At 36.8% G+C, this 22467-nt stretch overlaps 1 protein-coding gene and 1 long non-coding RNA gene across 3 annotated transcripts in view; one reads left to right on the top strand and one right to left on the bottom strand.

The window, feature by feature from the left end:
- LOC127437112 (sodium- and chloride-dependent GABA transporter 2-like) overlaps window positions 1-11253 on the bottom strand; it is a 30213-nt gene extending 18960 nt beyond the window's left edge. The window contains exons 1-4 of one of the 2 annotated variants that reach the window (XM_051691801.1): window positions 11151-11253; window positions 4025-4225; window positions 692-826; window positions 278-418 (exon numbers count right to left, since the gene is read on the bottom strand). In XM_051691801.1, coding sequence (XP_051547761.1) covers window positions 278-418; window positions 692-826; window positions 4025-4225; window positions 11151-11157 — 484 coding nt within the window. In that variant the 5' untranslated portion in view covers window positions 11158-11253. Of the gene's footprint in view, window positions 1-277; window positions 419-691; window positions 827-4024; window positions 4229-11150 lie in introns of both variants that reach the window. The other variant, XM_051691800.1, reaches the window with a different exon arrangement.
- On the top strand, window positions 362-4120 carry LOC127437144 (uncharacterized). Its single transcript, XR_007896533.1, has 3 exons — window positions 362-455; window positions 724-806; window positions 3987-4120. It is a non-coding gene; the product is annotated as an uncharacterized LOC127437144 (long non-coding RNA).
- Window positions 11254-22467: the final 11214 nt, after the last annotated feature.

Here is a 22467-nt window from a genome sequence, read left to right as displayed (position 1 = left end):
TAGATGGTTTTTGAGATGTTTGGATGGATGTTTGGATGGATAGATAGATGGTTGTTGAGATGTTTGGATTGATGGATGATAGATAGATGGTTGTTGAGATGTTTGGATGGATGGATGGAAGGATGTTTGGATGGATGGATGTTTGGATGGATGAATGTTTGGGGTTGAAGGATGGATGGATGTTTAGATAGATGGATCTTTAGATTTTTGGATGGGTGGATTTGATGTTTTGGTGAATAGATGGATGGATGGATGGATGTTTGGATGGATGGATCACCTGTATTCCAGGTGTTGTTGCAAGAAGACCATGGGAGGTTCCAGGAGAAAGAGTTGGACAGGTAAAATATTCCCCAGGCCAGAACTATTATATAATAGAAATTCAGCAGAGCCACAATGACCTGTGTTGCATATCCAATACCTACAGAGAGACATCCCATAATCATCGTCATTGTGAGGTACAGCAGAATATCAAAATACTTTGTACTCTTTAAAAGGTTCCAAAAATGGTTGTATAATGAAACTTTAGAACTTCAATAATCTCTAAAGTATAATGAAGCAACTCAAGAACCCCTCAATATACAGCCAAAAATGGTTCTTGATAAGAAGATAGTTGTTTAGTGTAAAGGTTCTGTAAAAACATGTTACGTTTCAGTTATGTTACATTATATTAAGATAAGAAACAATGTTTCACCTTCAAACAGTGGGCTGATCTTTCTCCAACAGGTGACTCCTCCCTCACTTGTGTACTGACCCAGAGCGATCTCCAAAAAGAACACGGGAATACCGCAAGTGAAGAGGAAGATCAGGTATGGGATAAAAAACGCACCTGGAAGAGGGTTATAATATGCAAATGAATGGCAACTTTATCACTGGAAGACAAAAAGAATTAAAGAAATAATAATGTACTGCACTGTGGTCAGTGATGATATCAGATGGTAGTACCATGGTATTTTCATGTATACCATGGTATTACCATCTGATATCATCACTGTACCATGATACAGTTTTTTAAGGATGTTGAAATATACAATGATTTATAGATAAATACATTAAATACCATATTGTTATAGCATGTTATTTATGTGGTACCTTATGGTACTTAAGACAATACCGTGGTATTACCATCATGGAAATGTCCAAAATCATGGTAATTGTAAAGTTTTTTCTATTTTCTGGTTTTACTAGTGCTGTCAGTCGATTACAAATTCTAATCGCAATTAATCCCAGATTTTGAAAGTGCTGGAATTTGACTCTATATATTTATTTTCCTGTCAAAATGCATTTATTTCCTTCTTAGGAAAGAAAACAAGACAATATACTCTGACATGCTGGCTTATGCTTTATTAACGGTTAGTGCGTTAATTGCGATTAAGACAAATTAAACTTCTTAAATTAATGGCATGTGTTAACACGTTAAGATTGATAGCTCTAGTTTTTACACATCTTTCATCTCAGGATCGGAGCACGCAATGACAACAGTGTTGCATTTTGAGTGAAATTTGCACAAATATCTGCAGCAACTTTCAAAGCCTTTCCAAAGGCCTAAAGATCTCTTCTGTATGTCTGTATGGACACATGCCAAGGGCTGATCAAACAACAGCTGTGAACCTTCACCTCGTGAACTGGTTATGCTTTCATCATGCCAACAGTTAGATCAAAAGGTCAGATTCACAGACACATTTGAACACGTGTTCAGATACGCTGAACACACTTGGACCGGGTTAGAAATCTTCGTCTAACTTTTGCTAACTAGCTGATTAACTCTAAACAATAAATTAATTTGTCAGTTATATTCGCAAAATATTATGCTTTGATGTTGGCTATGTTTGCAGTAGCATACTAGCATGCTAGTTTGACTGTTTCTGCAGCATATAGTATGTACACTCTGCACAGTATGTGAATTGTCTGTATGCATGGAATTCCCGGGTGCCAGAATGTGCAGTATGCAACATACATGTAATGATGATGTCATGTGACAACAACTGTTTGAAACAGTAATTGATGCATACTGCATACAGTACTGTTTCGCTTATTATTTTGATTAAAATCTATTCTAAATGAACCCAGAACTAAAAGAACCAGAGTTTAGCCATCGGAAGGTGTCTCGGCCTGTTGACCAGACATAACTCATATTCTCTCTTCAGTCAGGTAAATCAAATCATTGTCGTTCCCTCTGGGGTTTTAGACATTAGTACCAATTCTAATGAGTCAGTTTGTAAATGAGTCCAGTACGAAATTCCTGAAGTTCTGAAGATCGGTCCGGAGTGTTTCCCAGAGCGAGGGCTGGTCTGAAATCCCACAAATATCTGTTCCCACCCTTGTTCCACCTCTGGCTCTCAAGTGGTTTTGGTACACTGGTTAAGCATGCACACTTCAATACTGTTTACCTGCAAAACCCCTTCAGCATGAGTCATAGCAGCTGACAGTGAGATGTTACCCACATCAACTGTAATGCAAATGTTTTAATGATAGAGTGTCTCGAACGGTGTGTGCTACCAATGTCAATAAACAAAATGTCAGATGTTTTATTTGTTCTATTTTCATCTGTTTTATTTGTTTGTTTCTGAACAGTCACTAACGAGAAAGTACCATGGTATTAACAAGTTGTTTTTTTTTAGGCACGTACCTTGGTGTTCCTTTGTTTATTTGGACATGTAGCATGGTTCTACCTTAGTTTATTGTATGTACCATAGTAATACCATGTTTTTGAACTTATATAGCGCGGTATTACCCTGGATTTTTGGACATGGTGCCATAGTAATACAACAGTTATTTGGATATTTACCATAGTATTACTATTTTCTGGACATGTACTAGGGTAGTACCATGTTTACTTGGACAGTTACCATAGTAATGACATCCCTTACAAAAATCGAGAGTTCATGGCAAATTTTTCACATGCAAATGAGCTTTACGGCAAACTTGCAGCAAGCTGTCCATTGTTGCCAAAGGATTGTTGCAGGTTCACCAGTACCAGCGAAGAGCTGCAATCATCTGGCAAACATTTGCGGCGAATCACAAGCTCATTTGCATGTGAAAATAATGGCAAATGTGCAGATTTGTGGCAAGTTTGCGACTGGTTTGCCAGAACTCTAGATTTTTGGTAAGGGATATTCTTTTGGAAATGTACACTGGTAATAAAAATATTTTGGAAATCTACTATGGTAATACCTTGTTTATTTGGACAGTTATCATGGTAATTCCATGTATTTCGTAAATGTACCGTGTTAATATCATGTTTTTTTTTTTTTTGGACAGTTACCACTAATTCCATGTTATTTTTTGGAAATGTACTGTGGTAATACCATGTTTTTGGACATATACTATGGTAATACCTTGTTTATTTGGACAGTTACCATGGTAATACCATGTTTAGTAAATAAACCATGGTAATTCCATGTTTTTTTGGAAAAGTACCGTGATAATACAATGTTTTTGGACAAGTTTTTTGGTAATACCTTGTTTATTTACTATAGTAATATTACTATGATAAAACGACATATACTGTGGTTATATCATGTTTTTTTGGACATGTACAATACCTTGATTATTTGGACAGTTACCATGGTAATGACATATTTGTTTGGAAATGTACCATGGTAATACCATGAGTTTTTTTGGACATGTACTATAGTAATACCTTGATTATTTGGACGGTTACCATGGTAACGACATATTCTTTTGGAAATGTACCATGGTAATGCCATGCTTTTTTTGTTTTTGTTTGGAGATGTTCTACGGTAATACTTTGTTTATTTGGACAGTTACCATGGTAATGACATGTGTTTTTTAAATGTTCAAAAGTAATACCATGTTTTTATTGGAAAAGTACCATGGTAATACTACATTTTTGACAATGTAAAATGGTAAAAATATGCTATTTTTAAAGTACCTTAAAGAACCATATGAATAATCTGTTACATGAGTATTGTAATCAGTTAATACCACAGTATATACAGTAGTAAAGTACCATGGTCCTGCCACAGTATTTTTCAGTAAGGACTGAATCTCCACGCCTTCTCACCTCCACCGTTCTTGTAGCAGAGGTACGGGAAGCGCCAGACATTTCCCAGGCCGATAATCTCTCCAGCGACTGACAGCACAAACTCCAGCTTGTTACCCCACTGTCCTCGGTCCATCATCTTCTCCTCCGTGTTTGGGACAATCTCCAGTGGCCGGTTAGGACCGTTAGATGGGTCCATTTTGGTCGCAATCTCTTTCTCTCCTGCTGAAAAATAAAAGCATGCTGAATACATTACAAAAAAACAAACAAAAGTATTTTTGTCTTGTTTTTCGAGAAAAATATCCAAACATTTCTCAAACAAGATACATTTACTTGAGAAGCAAAATTGTGTAATATAATAAGACTTGTTTTCAGTGAATATATTTTTCTTTCCCATTGGAAAATTGTTTGTTTTAAGCATAAACTTTACAAAAGATTTATGCTTAAAGCAATAGTTTACCATGAGGGAGAGTAAATGATGACAGAACTTTCATTTTTAGTTTCCTTAGAGTACAAAACTCACTAAATTTTGCTTCTCAGGTAAATGTCTCTTGTATAAAACATGACAAGAATGCTGATTAAGAAAATGTTTTATTTTGAATACAGAAGAAAGCAACAACTGCTGTGGTGTGTTCGGTCAAAAGACAAATGATGAAACAAACAGTATGTTCTCTGTTTTCATTCACAATGAAAGAGCCAAAGTCTTTTTCTTGTAACACATAAAGATAGGAAACCGTACACACCCATTCTGAGTTGATGTTTCTATGAAAGGGGCTTATAAACCCACTTGAACACAAGACGACCTGTGTAAATGTGGTGTAATAGTTTTCAGAACATCCACTTTTGTGTTCTACAAAAGAAGGTCATACAGGTTTGCAACAACATGAGGGTAAGTGAATGATTTTTGACTGAACGATCCCTTTAAGCATCTTCTGAAAACAGAAGAGTAACTGTTATTGTGACTTCAAGACCTTCTACACGCAGGTTCTCACGCATGTGAGACAGGGCTTGATGCATCTGTATGCTCTCAGGGCCTCATGCACGTCATGATAGCGACAGATCACACGAGCTTTGTGGGGTACGGCGGTGAAGGGGCCTCTCTCTGTGTGTGGAACAGAAGACCCACTGACTGTGTTCAAATCTGTCAGATTGAATTAATGGGGCGGACCCATCGGTGCATTTCAGAATCCGCAAAATCACAGCAGGAGCACAAATCATAGACATTAAAGGGAAAGTTTACGCTAAAACGGAAAATTCTTTCATCAGTTACTCACACTTATGTCACTCCAAACTCATAAGACTTTCTTTCCTGGTGAAATGAACACTAGAGGCGCTACAGCAACGACTTTTATTCTGATTATGATTAGATTATCTGTTCATAAACACTTACTGTTCACCCTGTTCCTCACACAATGCTATCTTATGACATCTAAACACTTACTAGCGCATGAATCATCTTAATGTTTGCATCACATAACCAACTACATTTACAAGCTTGTTCGAGTGTGATCAAATTGTGCGATAGTTTGACTGAAAGAGTAAAGGAGCGGGGTATGAGTCCTGAAGAGCACGCAAGCCCAAAGTGTTATAGAAGCACCACAAAATGACGTGGTTGTGTTAAACGTTTGCTCAACAAAGGTGAAAACGCTTCCCCTATCTTTTGTTGTTGACGTCAAAGGCCGTGTGTCCAATCAAACTCTACGGTATTTTGCTGCAAATTCAGTAGAAGCTGAAATTAGACCGATGTCAACATGGACAGGTTGTGTGACATGCCCTCATCCTCAAAAAACCAAGAACAAAACTTCATAGCATAAAATAAAATACCACCCAGACTATATTAAACTTAGGTTCAGTTACAGTGAGAATAAACATTGGTTTGCGCCAAACACAATATATTTTGTGCGCTAAATTATTGGTTTCAGAGAGGATGAAACCATCAAAATTCAAGACACATTTACGAACCAAACTTCCCATGACTATGTCATGTTAATAATTATTAACACACTCAACTAAACTGTCCTCTCTCTCATGTAGCTCTGGGAAAACCAGAGCTACATGAGAGAGCGATAGCGCGATTTACATAAATGGTTTAAAAATGGTTTTTGCCAAAGTATAAAATTAGTTACTAAAATTAAAACTACAGTTGATTTGCCATTTACCAACCTGTATTGTTTAAAACATATGAATTTGTTTTCTTAGTTTTTAAAATTACACTTGTTTTCAAATGTTTTGGTTTGTAAACTCATTGATTCATTGACCGTAATCCAGAATTGAGAACTGCGTTTTCCTCCATCGAAAACTGAGACTTTCGAAAACCCTCTCCATAATATACTACACAAAACATTGATGTTAGGAAACTGAAAAAGGAGGTTTCAAACGTCAACGTTTTTATGTGGCATCTGAAGTTTCCATTTGTGGTTGATTTTCTAGTGTGGATGAGAGGCGTAAACGTAGCAAAATGTATACATTTTCAAACGATAATTGATAGTGGCCGCCTTCTTGAATTCATAAGATAACTCAATTCACTTTAAAAGTAGTTACAACTGAAATGGGTAATTCTTAAAAACACTGAACTATTTTTCATCATTTAATGTTTTATTTCACAGACATTTTTGTTTACTTTTGTATGATAAACAATTTGGTATGTGTTTGGCCACCAACTAATGTCCAACGTAAAATCTGGATCTTGAAGAAAACCCATTTGAGACTGCTTCAAGGCCTCAGGCAAAGGGTTCCAGTGCTCAGGGGTCAAAGGTCAGGGGTCACTTTCTCAAGGGAGAAACAACAGTTCCCGCCACATATTTGAAGTTTCAAACAACAAGCATGGTGGACATCCCGCAGTTCCAGAGGCCTTGAGAGTGTGCTCTCTCTCTTCCTTTAACGAAAAACGGCGAACGCCAAAAAGCTCCTCTACCGCCACAGTTGGTCAGGGCAGTAAAAATAGACTCTTACGTTACCAAGCCACTTGAGGGAATGAAAGCCAGTCAGCATGAGGTAGAACAGGCTTCTGGTTTGGAAGCCATTTGTTTAGAAGATGATCTCAGAGCAATGCAGTACGGACACTGTCTGCTTCGGTTTTCACAAGGCCAGAGCTTTGTTCCACAGAGTTGAGCTCAACAAATGAGATCTCTTCAACATCTCAATTGGTTCTCCAAGACACCAGTGAGATTACATGAAGGAAGTCTCTAGCATCTCAGGAAAACACCCCAGTAATCTCATTTGTTTCTCCTCTAGAGTTCTGGAAGAAGTCTCATCAGTGTCTCAAAGTGTGCTCAGATTTATCAACAGTGTTGGGGAAGCTACTTTGAAACCGTTTCTTCACAAGCTAGCAACTCAAAACTAAAAGTAGGTAAACTACAGTCAAGCTACTCTTTTAAAAAAGTAGTTAGTCACACTACAAGCAACTAACAAAATGTAGCTAACTACACTGAAGCTAGTTAAAGAAGAAAATATATAAAACCAACATGACAGATATATATTTAATTAGGGTGATTCCATAACCATGATTTTACTACATAGTTTAACCATGGTATTTGTAGTAAAACCAAAGCAATCACAAAATTAACCTTGATTACTGCAGGCATGGTAAATACAATAGTACTATAGTAAAACCATTTTACTATACGTTTTAAGGGTTAAACTCATAGGGTGACAACATTAAATTGAACATACATAATACTTAATATACATTAATAAACTAGAAAACACCCTATTTTATATAACTGAACTGAAATATAGTGAACAAAAACAACAACAATACAATAAATCATTCGCTTCAAAAAAGATGCACTGTCTCTTTAAGGCTGCACAGTGGGCTCAAGTGAATCAGTGAATCATTTACGTGAACTGGTTATGTAATTTAGATAAATCGTGTGAAAGAACTGACTCGCTAAAATGAATCAGAGATCCCAATGCAAAATATAAGGGAATCGTTTATTTTAACCCGTTTATTTTACCCGATTCACTTAAGTGATTTGGTTTTCCCAGAGCTACATGAGAGAGAGGACAGTTTAGTTGAGTGTGTTTGATTACTCGCTCGGCTTCATTGCAGCGTTTGCGATAAAATATGACAAAAGTAGTGTTTTGTGAATCTAAAGCATCACTCGTTGGAAAATGCCGCTTGTTTCTGGAAAAACGACACTATTGTGAATATAGCTGAGCTACTGTACTGTTACGCTACTGAAAAATATAGTTAAGATAGCGTTGCTACTTTTAGTTAACTACACCCAACACTGTTTGCCAAGATACCAAAGTCTGCCATCAAAAGTCAATATGAACTCAAACATGTCTCATCAAGTTCTTAAAAGACCGAATGATCTGTGTCAACAGCTGTCAACAATATGTCAACAACTGACATCTATTTTTACTCCTCCTAAGAAATTATAGGCAAAACATCCAAGACAGTTGATACTTGAAATTGAGAACGCAAGAAAGCCACAAAGTTTTACTAAGAATCTAAGAAATAGATCTTAAAAGAAATAGAAACATTGTCAGTCATTGTGCAAGATGAATGTAAATGGAGAGAACTGTTAGTGTTTAATCATGTTTTGTTGTTTTGAGACTTTGTTACTATATGTGCTGTTGGAGTTTTGGGGGTTACCATCATTGTGAAGAGTGAAGCTTGAGCTTAGCTTGAGGACAGGTAGCTACATGTTGAGAATGTCTGACCGTACTTCTTTACTTATTGAGCAATTTTTATGCTAATCATAGCATAGTGTTTCCAATTAACATGCAATTAGCATGCTAGCATTCACTCTCCAAGCTAGTCAATCACAGAAAGAAATTCATTTCAGTTAATTTAATGTCTAATTTAGTTAACTAAATTCAAGTAAGTACTTGTATTTTTTTAGTTGAGATTACAAGGTAGTTTGAATTCAATAAAAATAAAAAATAAAAATTTTAAACATGTGGAACCACTGTCCATGATTGAATCAAGTTCAGCCAAAGAGTTACTTTTTTTCAGTGTGCTTCACTTAAAAAAAAAAAAAAAAATCTTTGTATTTACTTTGATTTAACCATGTACATCAGTTCCACGTGAATCACTTAAAAGGATAGTTCACCCAAAAATGAAAATTCTCTCATTTACGCACCCTCATGCCATCCCAGGTGTGCATGACTTTCTTTCTTCTGCTGAACACAATGAAAGATTTTTAGAAGAATATCTCAGCTCTTTAGATCCATACAATGCAAGTGAATGGGTGCCAAAATTTTTAAGCTCCAAAATCTACATAAGGGCAACATAAAAGTACTCCAGACGACTCTAGCAGACGAGTAAAGACGCTGACTACCACCACTGGAGTCATGAGTTCGAATCCAGGGTGTGCTGAGTGACTCCAGCCAGGTCTCCTAAGCAACCAAATTGGCCTGGTTGCTAGGGAGGGTAGAGTCACATGGGATAACCTCCTTGTGGTCGCTATAATGTGGTTCTCACTCTCGGTGGGGCGCGTGGTGAGTTGTGTGTGGATGCTGTGGAGAATAGTGTGAAGCCTCCACACCCGCTATGTCTCCGTGGTAACGCGCTCAACAAGTCACGTGATAAGATGCACGGATTGACGGTATCAGACGCAGAGGCAACTGTGATTCGTCCTCCACCACCTGGATTGAGGCGAGTCACTACGCCACCACGTGGACTTAGAGCACATTGGGAATTGGACATTCCAAATTGGGGAGAAAAAGGATTGTGCTGGCTTAGCACATTTAACAAGCTGCAATCTAGTAGAGTACACATGTTTAAGACTTGTTGCAGGAAGGGGTGAAAAGAGGGCATGTCGCCAGAACCACTACCCGCTTATTAAATCTCTCAATGATATTGTCTTGATGACAAAAAGCTGGAACATGCATACAAATATATCATCAAATACTCCAAAACCACATATTACTGCACACTCAATATAGGGCCAAGTGCTACAAGAGCACCCATAAGTCAAACCTAAATGTCACAATTCTTTGGTTTGGTTGCTCTTGATTTGGATTACTTACAGAATTGACTCGCAAACAAATATTGCTTGGGTGTACTTGCCGAAAGCTTGATTTACAAATTGTAACTAATGAGTTTTTTTGGTGATTGTGCAGTGTATTGTCCAATCATTTGAACAGAACAACACATACAGCGAATAAGGAGATGGTAATGGAAAATTCCCAGAGAAACAAACTGCATAGCTGAAAAAGTCGACATATATCAAACTGTGACAGATTCGTGTAGATGCATGACGAACAGAATTCCTCTTGCGCTGAACTTTAGAAGTTGCATCCATTTTGACAGTACCCATCTACAGTATCTTGACAGTTACTGTATATACAGCTGAGATTATGTAATGAATCAAGCAAAAATTGAAATTGCACTATACACTTTGCACATATAATGAAGGTGCTTTGACTAAAGACTTTTGAGCAATTGATGTTCTACTGGCATGTACAGAATGACAATAATGCAATAAACATGTCAGATAGTTTGATGACATCACAGTAAACAAGATTTATCATAAATCTAGTTGTTGCATGTGCAATAAAGAGTTTCACTGGTAACAATACAAATGTGCAAATCTGTGCAAATCTTTAAACTGATAGAGATAAAACCATATTTAAAGGCATTTTAGGTGATTTTAAGAAAATAAATTAAATGTGACAAGATTGACAAGAAACGTAAGATCTATTTAAAAAAAATCACCAGCTGAAGCAATGAGATTTAATGGCGTGCAAATAGACTAGTTTAAGACTCTGTGTCTCATCTTGAGTTTTAAAAGAGATCTCAAAAAATGTCTCAAAGTTTGCTCAAATTTGTCAAGATACAAAAGTCTGCAGTCAAAAGTTTAAGATCTCGATATGAACTCAAACATATTCAAATGATCTGAGCTATACCATCCACATTCATTTTATAGCTCTATACTTTTACTGTATGTCAAAACATCCACTGACATCATGAATTACATCATTTAGAGGTAATCTAGTCTTGAAACTGGTTTTGATAAGAATCTACTGCATTAAAACTTGCTGTTGCAACTGCATTTTGAATGAAGAATTTGCATTTACTTGAAATAAGTCAAGCACACATGTCAAGAATGTATTTATAATGAATGCATGTATTTTTCTCCAAGCTACAAGGTAAACATTGCGGTGAAAAAAGCAGGAAAATTGTGACACAGCTCACCTTTCATTGAAATGTTGCGGTGTTGCTGACAGCTCCAGTGAAGTGGCTTGTAAATTCTCAGGTTTTGCTCTATAATGTGGAGAGTTTCTGGCTTAGTGGAACCAGTCTGTCAGCCCTGAACGATCCAAGTCCAACTCCTCCCCTCCAGCACCTCCCCCTCGCTCCCATTCACAAAACACTGAAGACCCGTGAGGCTTCCAAGGGGAGATGTTGGATTGCATAACATCGTCACCCAGAGCTCATTCTGCCTGTGAAGTTTTTTTCTCTCTTTGAAGAAGGACGGCAGAGAAAGGAGACATTATGGTTTGGTCTCAAAAGACCACCCTGATCCCACCATCCACTCAGGAGATGAATACATGTGTGATCAGACTTTTGGGATAGACTCTTGAATATTGGTTTCCATGCTTTATAAGAAACATAACCCTTACATTGAGATGAAAACTTGATGATCAACATTTAAGTGGTATTTGTTAAGGCAAGTATCAACATTTAGTGCATAACTCATCCTGCATTGTTTGTGCTATGGAAACGATTGCTCAAATCATGCGGCTTGTTGAGGAAACGTGTGATAATATACTTTTCTAAGCAATCGGACTAACGATTTTCACCTGGCGAACGATAAAAAAATAAAAAATAATAATCCAGTAGACTTACATTGGAGCAGGGTCTCGAGCAGTATTTAAAGACCAGAATATCATACAGACTTGGGGTGGACTCTTTTGACTTGGGCCAATAAGCAACCATCTAGCAACCACAAAACAACACACTTTAAAACCACGCATATTTTCTAAGCCCCTGCTTAGCAAAGCCCTGACCACCGAGAACACCTTCCCAGCCATCCAGCAACTGCAATCACCTAAAAACCCAAGCAAATGCATAGTACAATAAAAAGCAAAAACATTCAGAACACCTGAGCAGCTGCATAGCAACGCCCTAGCAACCATCTAGAACACCCAAGAAATTTTATAACAATGCACTTAAAAACCACTCAGAATACCTTAAAAAACGTTTATCAAAGCCATGGCAACCACCCAGAACACCTTAAAAAGCACCAAGAAACACCATAGCAACCACCTAGAACACCTAAGCAACTGCATAGCAATGCTGTGGCAACCACATAGAACACCTTAGCAACCGCATAGCAATGCCCTAGCAACCCTCTAGAACACCCTAGAAACTTTATAACAATACACTTAAAACCACTTACAATACCTTAGCAACCGTATAACAAAGCCCTGGCAATCACCCAGAACACCTTACCAACCACCAAGTAACATCATAGCAACCACCTAGAACACCCAAGCAAGTAAAGCAACTACATATCTAAAAACCCTAACAACCACAACGCAATGCCCTGTTAACCACCCAGCAATGACCTAGAAACCATCTACAACACCCTAGCAACAGCATTTCTGCATCCTAAAAGCCACTTAGTACACTTTAGCAACCGCATAGCGATGCTCTGTCACCCACCCAGAATACCTTAGCAACCACTTAGCAATGCCATAGCAACCACCTAGAGCACCCTAGCAACCCCACAGCAACACAATAAAAAACACTCAGAAAACCTAAGCAACTGCATAGCAATGCCATGTCAACCACCGTAGAAAAACTCCAGCAAACGCCCTAGCAACCAACTAGATCACCATTTCAACCACACATCAGTGCCCTGGTTACCACCCACAACACCCTAGCAACCATCTAGAACACCCTGGCAACTGCATAGCAACATTCTAGCAAACATTCTTCAGAATGCATAAAAATCTAGTTATTGAAATCCTACGTTTTTCTAGATTTTTTTTTTTTTTTTAATGGTCTGTGAATTCAAACGGTTGCTGATTCATTCCTTTAGTCTCCTCGTTCTTTGTGTCTTCAGTCGTTTCTTGCATACTGATGTTCCAGGAAGAGTCCTTTTTTTCGAAGTCGCTCAGTGATGCCCAGTTAGAGGACTCTATTGAGCGACTGACTAAATAGATGGTGGTCTGTGGTGGTTAATTTGCTGCAGTATTTTCGTCTTGTTTTCAAGTAAAAATCTAAACAACGAGATACATTTTCTTGCAAGTCTTGTTTTCGGAGGAATCTAACATAATTTAGTTATGTTTATGCTTAAAACAACACTCATTTAAATTTTGTTGCTTAGTGGTTGCTTTTTAATTATGCCTTAATTATGTTCTCAACTTTGCTCAATTTAAGTATACACTTTATCTCAGATGTTTCTTTTAAAATTTCATGTAAATAGACACAAGTGAACCAATTGTTGACATACAGTAAGTGTAAAGAGCTATAAAATTAATGTGGATATCGTAGCTCAGATCATTTGGTCTTGGGAGAATCTGATGAGAAATGTTTAAGTACATGTTGAGATATCTGACTTCTGATTGCAGACTTCTTGGCAAATCTTTGCACAGTTTGAGACATTGTTGAGATCTCCTCCAGAATTTTTTTTCCCCCTAGGAGTAATAGCTGAGAAATAGGACACTTACCTGCCCTGTACTGTGCTAAAGGCCAGTAAAAGTACACAAAGTTCTTCAATTCCAGGTGTGTAAAGGCATATTGACATATCGTAAATGGCACATTCCTACAATTCAGTGACATTCCGGCTTTGAAACTTTTGAAAAATAAAATATACTTTTACAAGTTTCTTCATGTTTCATCATTACAGGCACATATTAAAGATTGTATTAGTCATATTGGCCAAGCTAAATGACTAAAAAAATCCAGATGTCCATCCATTTAAATGGGTAGCATCAGGTTGGACAATAACAGGGTGGACATTCAGTGGATAAATTAGCCATTTCATGGTCTGTGATTGATATTTAGCAAAACATACTTGTAAACTTATATTGATGATTTTATATGTTAACATAAATGCTCTAAATTGAACTTTTTAAATTACATTTATTTCCCATTTATCGTCCCATAACACGGTGGACATGTTATGCTTGACCACATATGATTAACACCACAAATGAAGGAAAACATAAATAAAACAAAAGAGTTACAAACTTCAAATAACTCAAAATAATTTAGCAGAACAGCTAATGTCCACCTCTAGTGTGTATGATGTCATTTCATAACATACTGTATATCTTCAATGAAAGGTCATTGTATCATGACATAACAGGGTGTGCAATAAATCAAGGGTCACACAAAAAACCTCCACTATCAGTGTTAAAATTACACATTTACCACAAATCAATATGTTAGTGAGAGGATGTAATACTAATCTTAACGGACACAAAAACACATTCAGTGTGAACGTCCCCTACTAAACTTAAAATGAACAACGCTTTAATAAAACGACCATGAAGAAGAAATAAAGGGAGAGAAAAGGCTGAATATGAAAATGGTGCATTTCTCTTTGGATTAGTATCATTGTTTTGGCAGTAAATAGTGTTTATCCCATGAGAAATGTAAGAAAATCTTCGGTCAAGTGTCCGTGTAAAGCACCAGCCAATATCTCACACAACTCACGCGAAAGGGGTGTGTGTTTCAGGTCAATTTCTCTCAATTTGTGACACATTCTCAGCAGTTTGGGTGTGAGGCGCTAAAATACGGGACGATTCCCGTATTCCCGGACGATTAATTACGGGACGATTCCTTATTTTAAGGGACGTTTGGCAACATATATTTTGCTTATTAATTTGACCTGATACTACTACAGCATTCACTCACCGTCATGAATTCCCTCAATCAATGACAGTGGTGAGCGATTGTCAGGGGAATGGTAGAATTCAAGTGATAATGCACCAATTACAACAAAGAATCGGCAGTTTCAGAAAACACCATCGAATACAGTTAAAGGGAAACTAACGACAATAGATTATGGACTTCTGAAGAAGCAAAACAAGTGGGTGTACTGAGGGTATATGCAAATTTGGATCCTTAGAAGTCGTTATATGCAAACAGCCCTGGAAAAAAGTAAGCATATGGCGTATATGTGTGTATGGTCCCGACTACACCACTGCAGTACATACATATGTATGTATGGGGGGATCTGATAAAACCTGTCAAAAAAATGTCCAAGTCACAGTTCAAGCCAAAAATAATAAAATAAAATAAATGATATCTTTCCTAAAGAAAATTAAGCCTGTTTTAGAACCATTACATCATGGTATATGGTAATATTTGTTATACTGCCTTTATGCTGTTTTAAAAGAAAATCATTGCATTACAGTAAGAATATCGCTGTATTACAGTAAAGAGAATATAATGTGCATCATCATTAACAATAACTCTTATTACAAAAAACATTCATAATCAGAAATACATTCAAAAACTATTGCAGTAACATCATATTTCATGTTACAATAGGTCATTTTTCACCCCAAAACCAAAAGGAATAAAAAAATAAAGAAAAGATTTTATTTCGTGAGTACTGTATCTTTTTATTTATTGTTTTACAATAAAATACACTAATAAATGTTTTTTTAATTTACTTTTATTTTAGTTAAAATATATCAAGGGCAGTACAAAAAATACCTATGGCAAGCCGAATTGACTTTTAATCACATGCAGGATATGAATTGTTAATATCAACAATTCAGTTTTCACTAGTTAAAATGCTAATTCTTGATATCTAATTGCATTTATACAATTATGGATATCTAATATTCCAATTACACATATGAAGAATGCACTTGTACTAGTAAAAATAATCATTCTTGATATCAACAATTGAATTAGTAAAACTAATAGTAAAAACTAGTAAAAAAAAATAATAAGAAGAACTAGTACAAATTGCTAATTTTGTAATTTTTTTCACTAGTGCAATGTTTATTTCTGATATCTGTAATGTGATTGTAATTAGTAAAAAATAAAAACTTTTAAGCTATCTTTAATTACGCTCTAATTTATAGATATCCGAAATCCATTTGCAGAAATCTGAAATATCAAATCTAACATGTTGAAATACATTTACAGGGATCAAAAATGAGCAATTTAACGTATTTAACGTTATTTAGCTTTTTATATCAGGAATGGATATTTGTACTAGTAACAATGTAATTATTGATATATCAAATTATAATTTTTACTATAAAGGAGTGCATTGCCTATATGGGAAATTGGAATTTCAACTAGTAAGAATTAATTTTAGATAGCCTAATATTTAGATTGTATTTTGAACAGGAAATATGCGAAAATATGTAGTGAAAATGCAATTACAGATATCAAGGATTACTGCTTTTACTAGCTGAAATTCCACTTTTTATATCAAGAATGATGTTATGATGTAATTTTTTATATCAAGAATTCATGTTTTTACTGATATCAAAAATTGCCATTTTAACTAGTGAAAATGATTAAACGTCGATTTAGCTTGCCATAAATACCACCATGATTTATACATATTTTACATTGCAGTGAATAAGATTCACTGTAGACTTAATTTTCTTAAGCGACAGATAATTTGTTATTTCTTTATTCTGATTTTAGGCCGAAATATGACACGGACATGTTCTTGACAAATTTAGGAGATTCACCCAAACCAAAACTCAAACATGTAATTTGCACCCTGAATCCATAAGAAACAAACCGAATTTAGATCTTCAGGCAATGCCATGCTTGTTAACATACAGTATATGCCACCCGTAAACTATCTGCACAGCTTCTGTAGCAGCCAGCACATGTTCTGAACAAGAACTAAACGGGGGAGAGAAGAAAAAAAAAGTTCTTATCCAAACTAATTGTTCTACAATGTGATTCTGAAACATTTCAAATAAAAAGCAATGTTTGTCTTGCCCCTTCTCCCAAATGTTGTCTTCATCACTTCCACAGATCACTGGAAGTCGCTCTGTCCCTCTCAGTTAACATCACCTCGTTTTAACCATAACAAAAGCGGCACTAATTATGAGTTTGAACATGCGGTACGAAGAGTCCTGTTGTGCAGTTAACGGTTGTGCTGTGCAACCACAGTCCCATGCTTGTGCAGTTGGAGACTTCTTGCATAAAAGATTTTGGCAGAGAAAAACAGCAACAAATGAGATAGAAAAAAGCAGGTGTGTAGCCTACTTCAGAGTAAATGAAAGAGGAATGTGTCGAAACTGTTAATGTCACTTCTAGTACTAACTGACGCAATGCAATTAAATGAATCTTACTGTAATTTCTATGATCAATACCAGAAATGTCCCATATTTCTGGCAGGTGGCAAAACTAAACATGCTTGTGTTGTATGAAAGAATTTCTGGGCAATGGCATAGCCAAGGGTGGACCGGGGTGGGCCACCCATATTATACCCAGGACCAACCAGAATATTAGAGATGATTCTTTGACTTCAAATATATATTTATAAAATAGTTTACAAATGCATAAATTCTGATTTCTGAAGGTGTGAAAGAACTGTTTGAATGCCCTGCTTCTCTGTTTTTTTTTTTTTCTTGGCCCATCTATTTTTATTGAGGCCCACCCAAAATTAATTTAGAGATGTAATAAATGTAATATAACGTAGTGATTAACTCAACCCCGTCACAGGTTGACAGTGAAAAAATTGACAGGGTTGTGTGACGGAGTTGTGTTTTGTTTTTTTGCTCAAAATGGCCACTGTTCGAGGGGGCCTGGGTAGCTCAGTGGTAAAATACGCTGGCTACCACCCCTGGAGTTCGCTAGTTCGCTAGCTCGTATCCCAGGGCGTGCTGAGTGACTCCAGCCAGGTCTCCTAAGCAACCAAATTGGCCCGGTTGCTAGGGAGGGTAGAGTCACATGGGGTAACCTCCTCGTGGTCGCTATAATGTGGTTTGTTCTCGGTGGGGCGCATGGTGAATTGAGCGTGGCTGCCGCAGTGGATGGCGTGAAGCCTCCACACGCGCTATGTCTCTGTGGCAACGCGCAATGGCATAGCAACGCGTGGCAATGCTCAACAAGCCACGTGATAAGATGTGCGGATTGACTGTCTCAGACGCGGAGGCAACTGGGATTCGTCCTCCGCCACCCGGATTGAGGCGAATCACTATGCGACCACGAGGACTTAGAGCGCATTGGGAATTGGGCATTCCAAATTGGGAGAAAAAGGTTGTCTGTGAGTTGTCAAGCTTGACCATACCCATCTGACAATATTAAACTTCAAAATATGAATACAAATGATGATGTCAGTTTCTACAGATAGGCTGTTGAAGAAAGCTGAATGATGTCACTTCTGGTTTATAATGTCACATATGAGTGGAACCAACATTTTTATGGGCTGAAAATAGTTGGTGTAATGGATTTGAGATCAGTCTGATGGACAAAACTTTATATATTTATTAATTAATTTATTGGTAAAATATCTTCCTCAGCAAAGGAACTCAAATAAATGTTTACTTTAATTACAAAAAGTATAGACCAGAGGTCACGTTTTATTATTTTCTAGGAACAAATTCATTGAAGTGCCTCAGGGACACGACGAAATACTTGGTATAAGATAGAAAGAAGACGTTCTTTTATGATAAAAGTTACTTTAATGCAATAATTCTTTTAATTCATATTTGGACTTTAGCATTTCATTTTAGTGAACCACCACTGCTGAAGAATATACCCTTCAAGAATATACCCTTCTTTAAAACAGATATTTAGATACATGCTCTGTTTAATTTCGGTCTCTTTATTAATTCTTTAGGGGGTTGTCTGACAAGGTTTTTCAACTTGTTTCCAAAGTGTGAAGAATTCCGTACGGACCTTCGTTGGTTTATTTTTGGGTAAGATGGGTGTTTTTATATCATTAGATATGAATATGTACTAACTCAGCTCTCATATCAGTTTTACTGAAAGATACTGTAAATCAAACCCAAGACTTCTCGAGGGGAATTTAAGAGCTCTTTATAGACCTCTAGTGGATCTGATGTCACAGAGCACAGTCTTGCTCCAGACTTTATTCAAGTACAATGTTTCCACCTCTCAGGTCTACATCATGTCTTGAATGATCAAAATATAGACACTATATATCAAACAGTGGCATAGCCAAGGGTGGGCCGAGGCCAACCCCAGTTAGACCCAGACCCATCCAGAATATTAGAGATTGTTCTTTGTTCATTTGTGTTTTTTTCCCCAATTTGGAATGCCCAATTCCCAATGCGCTCTAAGTCCTCGTGGTGGCGTAGTGACTCGCCTCAATTTGGGTGGCGGAGGATGAATCTCAGTTGCCTCCGCGTCTGAGACCGTCAATCCGCGCATCTTATCATGTGGCTTGTTGAGCACGTTATCGCGGAGACCTAGCACGTGTAGAGGCTTCACGCTATTCTCCGCAGCATCCACGCACAACACACCACGTGCCCCACCGAGAGCGAGAACCACATTATAGCGACCACGAGGAGGTTACCCCATGTGACTCTACCCTCCCTAGCAACCAGGCCAATTGGTTGCTTAGGAAGCCTGACTGGAGTCACTCAGCACACCCTATAAATTCTGATTTCTGAAGGTGTGAAAGAGCTGTTTGAATGCCCAGCTTCTCTGATGTTAAGGAAAATTTGGTCAAAAAAAAAAAAACAATTGGGGTGAAAACTTGGCCCATCCATTTTTATTGAGGCCCACCCAAAAGTAATTTCCTGGCTCTGCCCTTGATATCAAATATATAGAATTCGCTGTTAAGGCTCTTGCGTCGAGGCCTTGACTGCCTATGTGATGCTGCCATCACGTGTTATCGGAGTTATCGTAACTATGTGTTTCCCACTCTGAGGTTGCACATGAACGAGCCCTCAAGTCGTAATTACATCTTGAAAATCTATTATATATTTTGATACCCGAGTTTCCGAGTTGGGAGGAGATTTAAACTTTCAACACAGCGGTGGAGAGGACGGTTTCTGTAGTGAATGACAAGTTTTATTCATTTTTTCTAAATGCAGCAAATTGTTAGTGCTTGCCGTTTCGGTCATATTCATTTATGTAGCCTATATCAGCAACCATTTAATGTATGTTGTACATTTTTACACCATGAAAATAGCTTGACCAAAATTCCCCTATCGTCAGCAAGCTAATGGAGTCATTTGTATTATGGTGTCAAAATAAAAGTTCCTTAAGAAATATGTATGAATGAACCTGATGTTGTCCATGTTTCCTGTTCTTTTCGACAACAGAGCACTTGAACGTGTCGTACTTGTAATGACCGCTTCAAAAGTGGAAAGTAGGATCATTCTGATAGCACAAGTAGTCAGCATTATGTAAAGGATAATGTAGGGGTTTATTTTGCGTTAACAACCAGCTGACTGTACATTGTCCCACTTATTACATGGTTACTAACCAAATATATAAATACATGTACATAAAATATTGATTTGCATTGAAATTATGTAATTATGTGACAAGAAATAAACCACTGAACAGCTGAAATCCACCTCCGGTTTGAGTTCTGCTGGAGTGTATTTTATAATTAATGAATGTCTGGCTTCTCATTATGCATCTTATTACAAGACTACTTGCCAAATAAATAAATAAATGCACATGAAACATTGATTTGAGTTGGAATGATTTTATTAGGTTACTTGTAGATATCACACAGTGATCCGAGAAGAAGGAAAGAGATTGCAAATATCCAGATGAGCGGTCTGATACGTGGATGTGCGGTTGTTACTGAGAAATATCAGACCGCTAGATGGCGCCATTGGCCAATCAGAATATTCCAGAGAGCCGTGTAATAATGTGCAATAATGACTGGCTGATTTTACATTATACCTTACTTATTTAACCGTTTCATAATGGTGTACTGTATATTCTTTATAGATTTTTGGAATCTGTTTATGATGGCTAGCTTAAAATTTTGCTATAAAATTTCATAGGCCTTTGTTGCCATGTTTTTTAACATTTACGATGGTAATACCATGTTTTTGGACATTTACCATGGCAATACCATGTTTTTGAACATTTACCATGGCAATACCATGTTTTTGAACATTTACCATGGCAATACCATGTTTTTTTTGGACATGTACCATGGAAATATCATGTTTTTGGACACGTACTATGGCAATTCCATGTTTTTTGCACATTTAACATGGTAATACCATGTTGTTTTGGACATTTACTATGGTTATACCATGTTGTTTTTGGGCATGCACCATGGAAATACCATGTTTTTTAACATTCACAATGGCATTACCATGTTTTTGAACACACATCATGGCAATGCCATGTTTTTTAACATTTACGATGGTAATACCATGTTTTTGGACACACACCATGGCAATGCCATGTTTTTTTGGACATGTACCATGGCATTACCATGTTTTTTTTTGGGACATTTATCATGGCAATACCATGTTGTTATGGACATTTACCATGGCAATACCATGTTTTTGGACATGTACGATGGCAATGCCATGTTTTTGGACACGCACCATGGCAATACCATGTTTTTGAACATTTATTATGGCAATACCATGTTTTTGGACATTTACCATGGCAATACCATGTTTTTGAAAATTTATTATGGCAATACCATGTTTTTTGGACACATACCATGGTAATACCATGTTTTTTTTTTTACATTTACCATGGCAATACCATGTTTTTGGACATGTACCATGGCAATGCCATGTTGTTTTGGACATTTACCATGGCAATACCATGTTTTTGGACATTTACCATGGTAATACCATGTTGTTTTGGACACGTACCATAGCAATAATATGTTTTTTGAACATGTTACTATGGTAATACATTGTTTTTTGTATATGTACCATGAAAATACCATGGTATTCTTTGGAGTATCATGTAAATATGGTATATGAATATGGTAATAATCATTTAGTACCATGATATATACAGTATATTGAAGAACCATGGTATTGTCATGTAATGCAATGTTAAAATTTTGCTATAAAATTTCATAGGCCTTTGTCTGCCATGGTGCCCGATTCTTACATTTAGATTTAGTATGAATTCAGGTAAACGGGGACACATCTTGACAGTCATTTGACATAAAACCTTCAACTTAAAAAGAAAATGTATTTAGTCCTCAACAAATGTTTAGGGAGTCAGCTTGTACACAACATTTGTTCTGCAGTGTTTCCAAAGAGCGCTGTACAGTTGCACCCTCATGAGGAATTTAGAAAACCTTACACAAAACTCAACACAACATAAGACACACTTTTGTTTGGCCACTGATATACCTGTTCAAATTATGACATCACATTCTTACACTTAAAATACCATAAACAGAATTTCCTACTGAAATTAAAAGAGACAGTTTGGATGTGCTTTCAGGGACAATAGTGAGGGTTCATAATAACTAAGAAGCTGCTTTCTGGACATTCAGCTAAACATCATAGAAATCACCTGAGATAAAAATGAATTGCCATGATTGATCTGTTTACATTTGTTTAAAATGGGTAAAAAAATCTTAGACCAAATA

Source organism: Myxocyprinus asiaticus, chromosome 48 (genome assembly GCF_019703515.2).
Source record: "Myxocyprinus asiaticus isolate MX2 ecotype Aquarium Trade chromosome 48, UBuf_Myxa_2, whole genome shotgun sequence".
Lineage (NCBI taxonomy): Eukaryota > Metazoa > Chordata > Actinopteri > Cypriniformes > Catostomidae > Myxocyprinus > Myxocyprinus asiaticus.
Note: the sequence above shows the minus strand (reverse complement) of the source record. Positions and strands in the feature narration are given on the sequence as shown.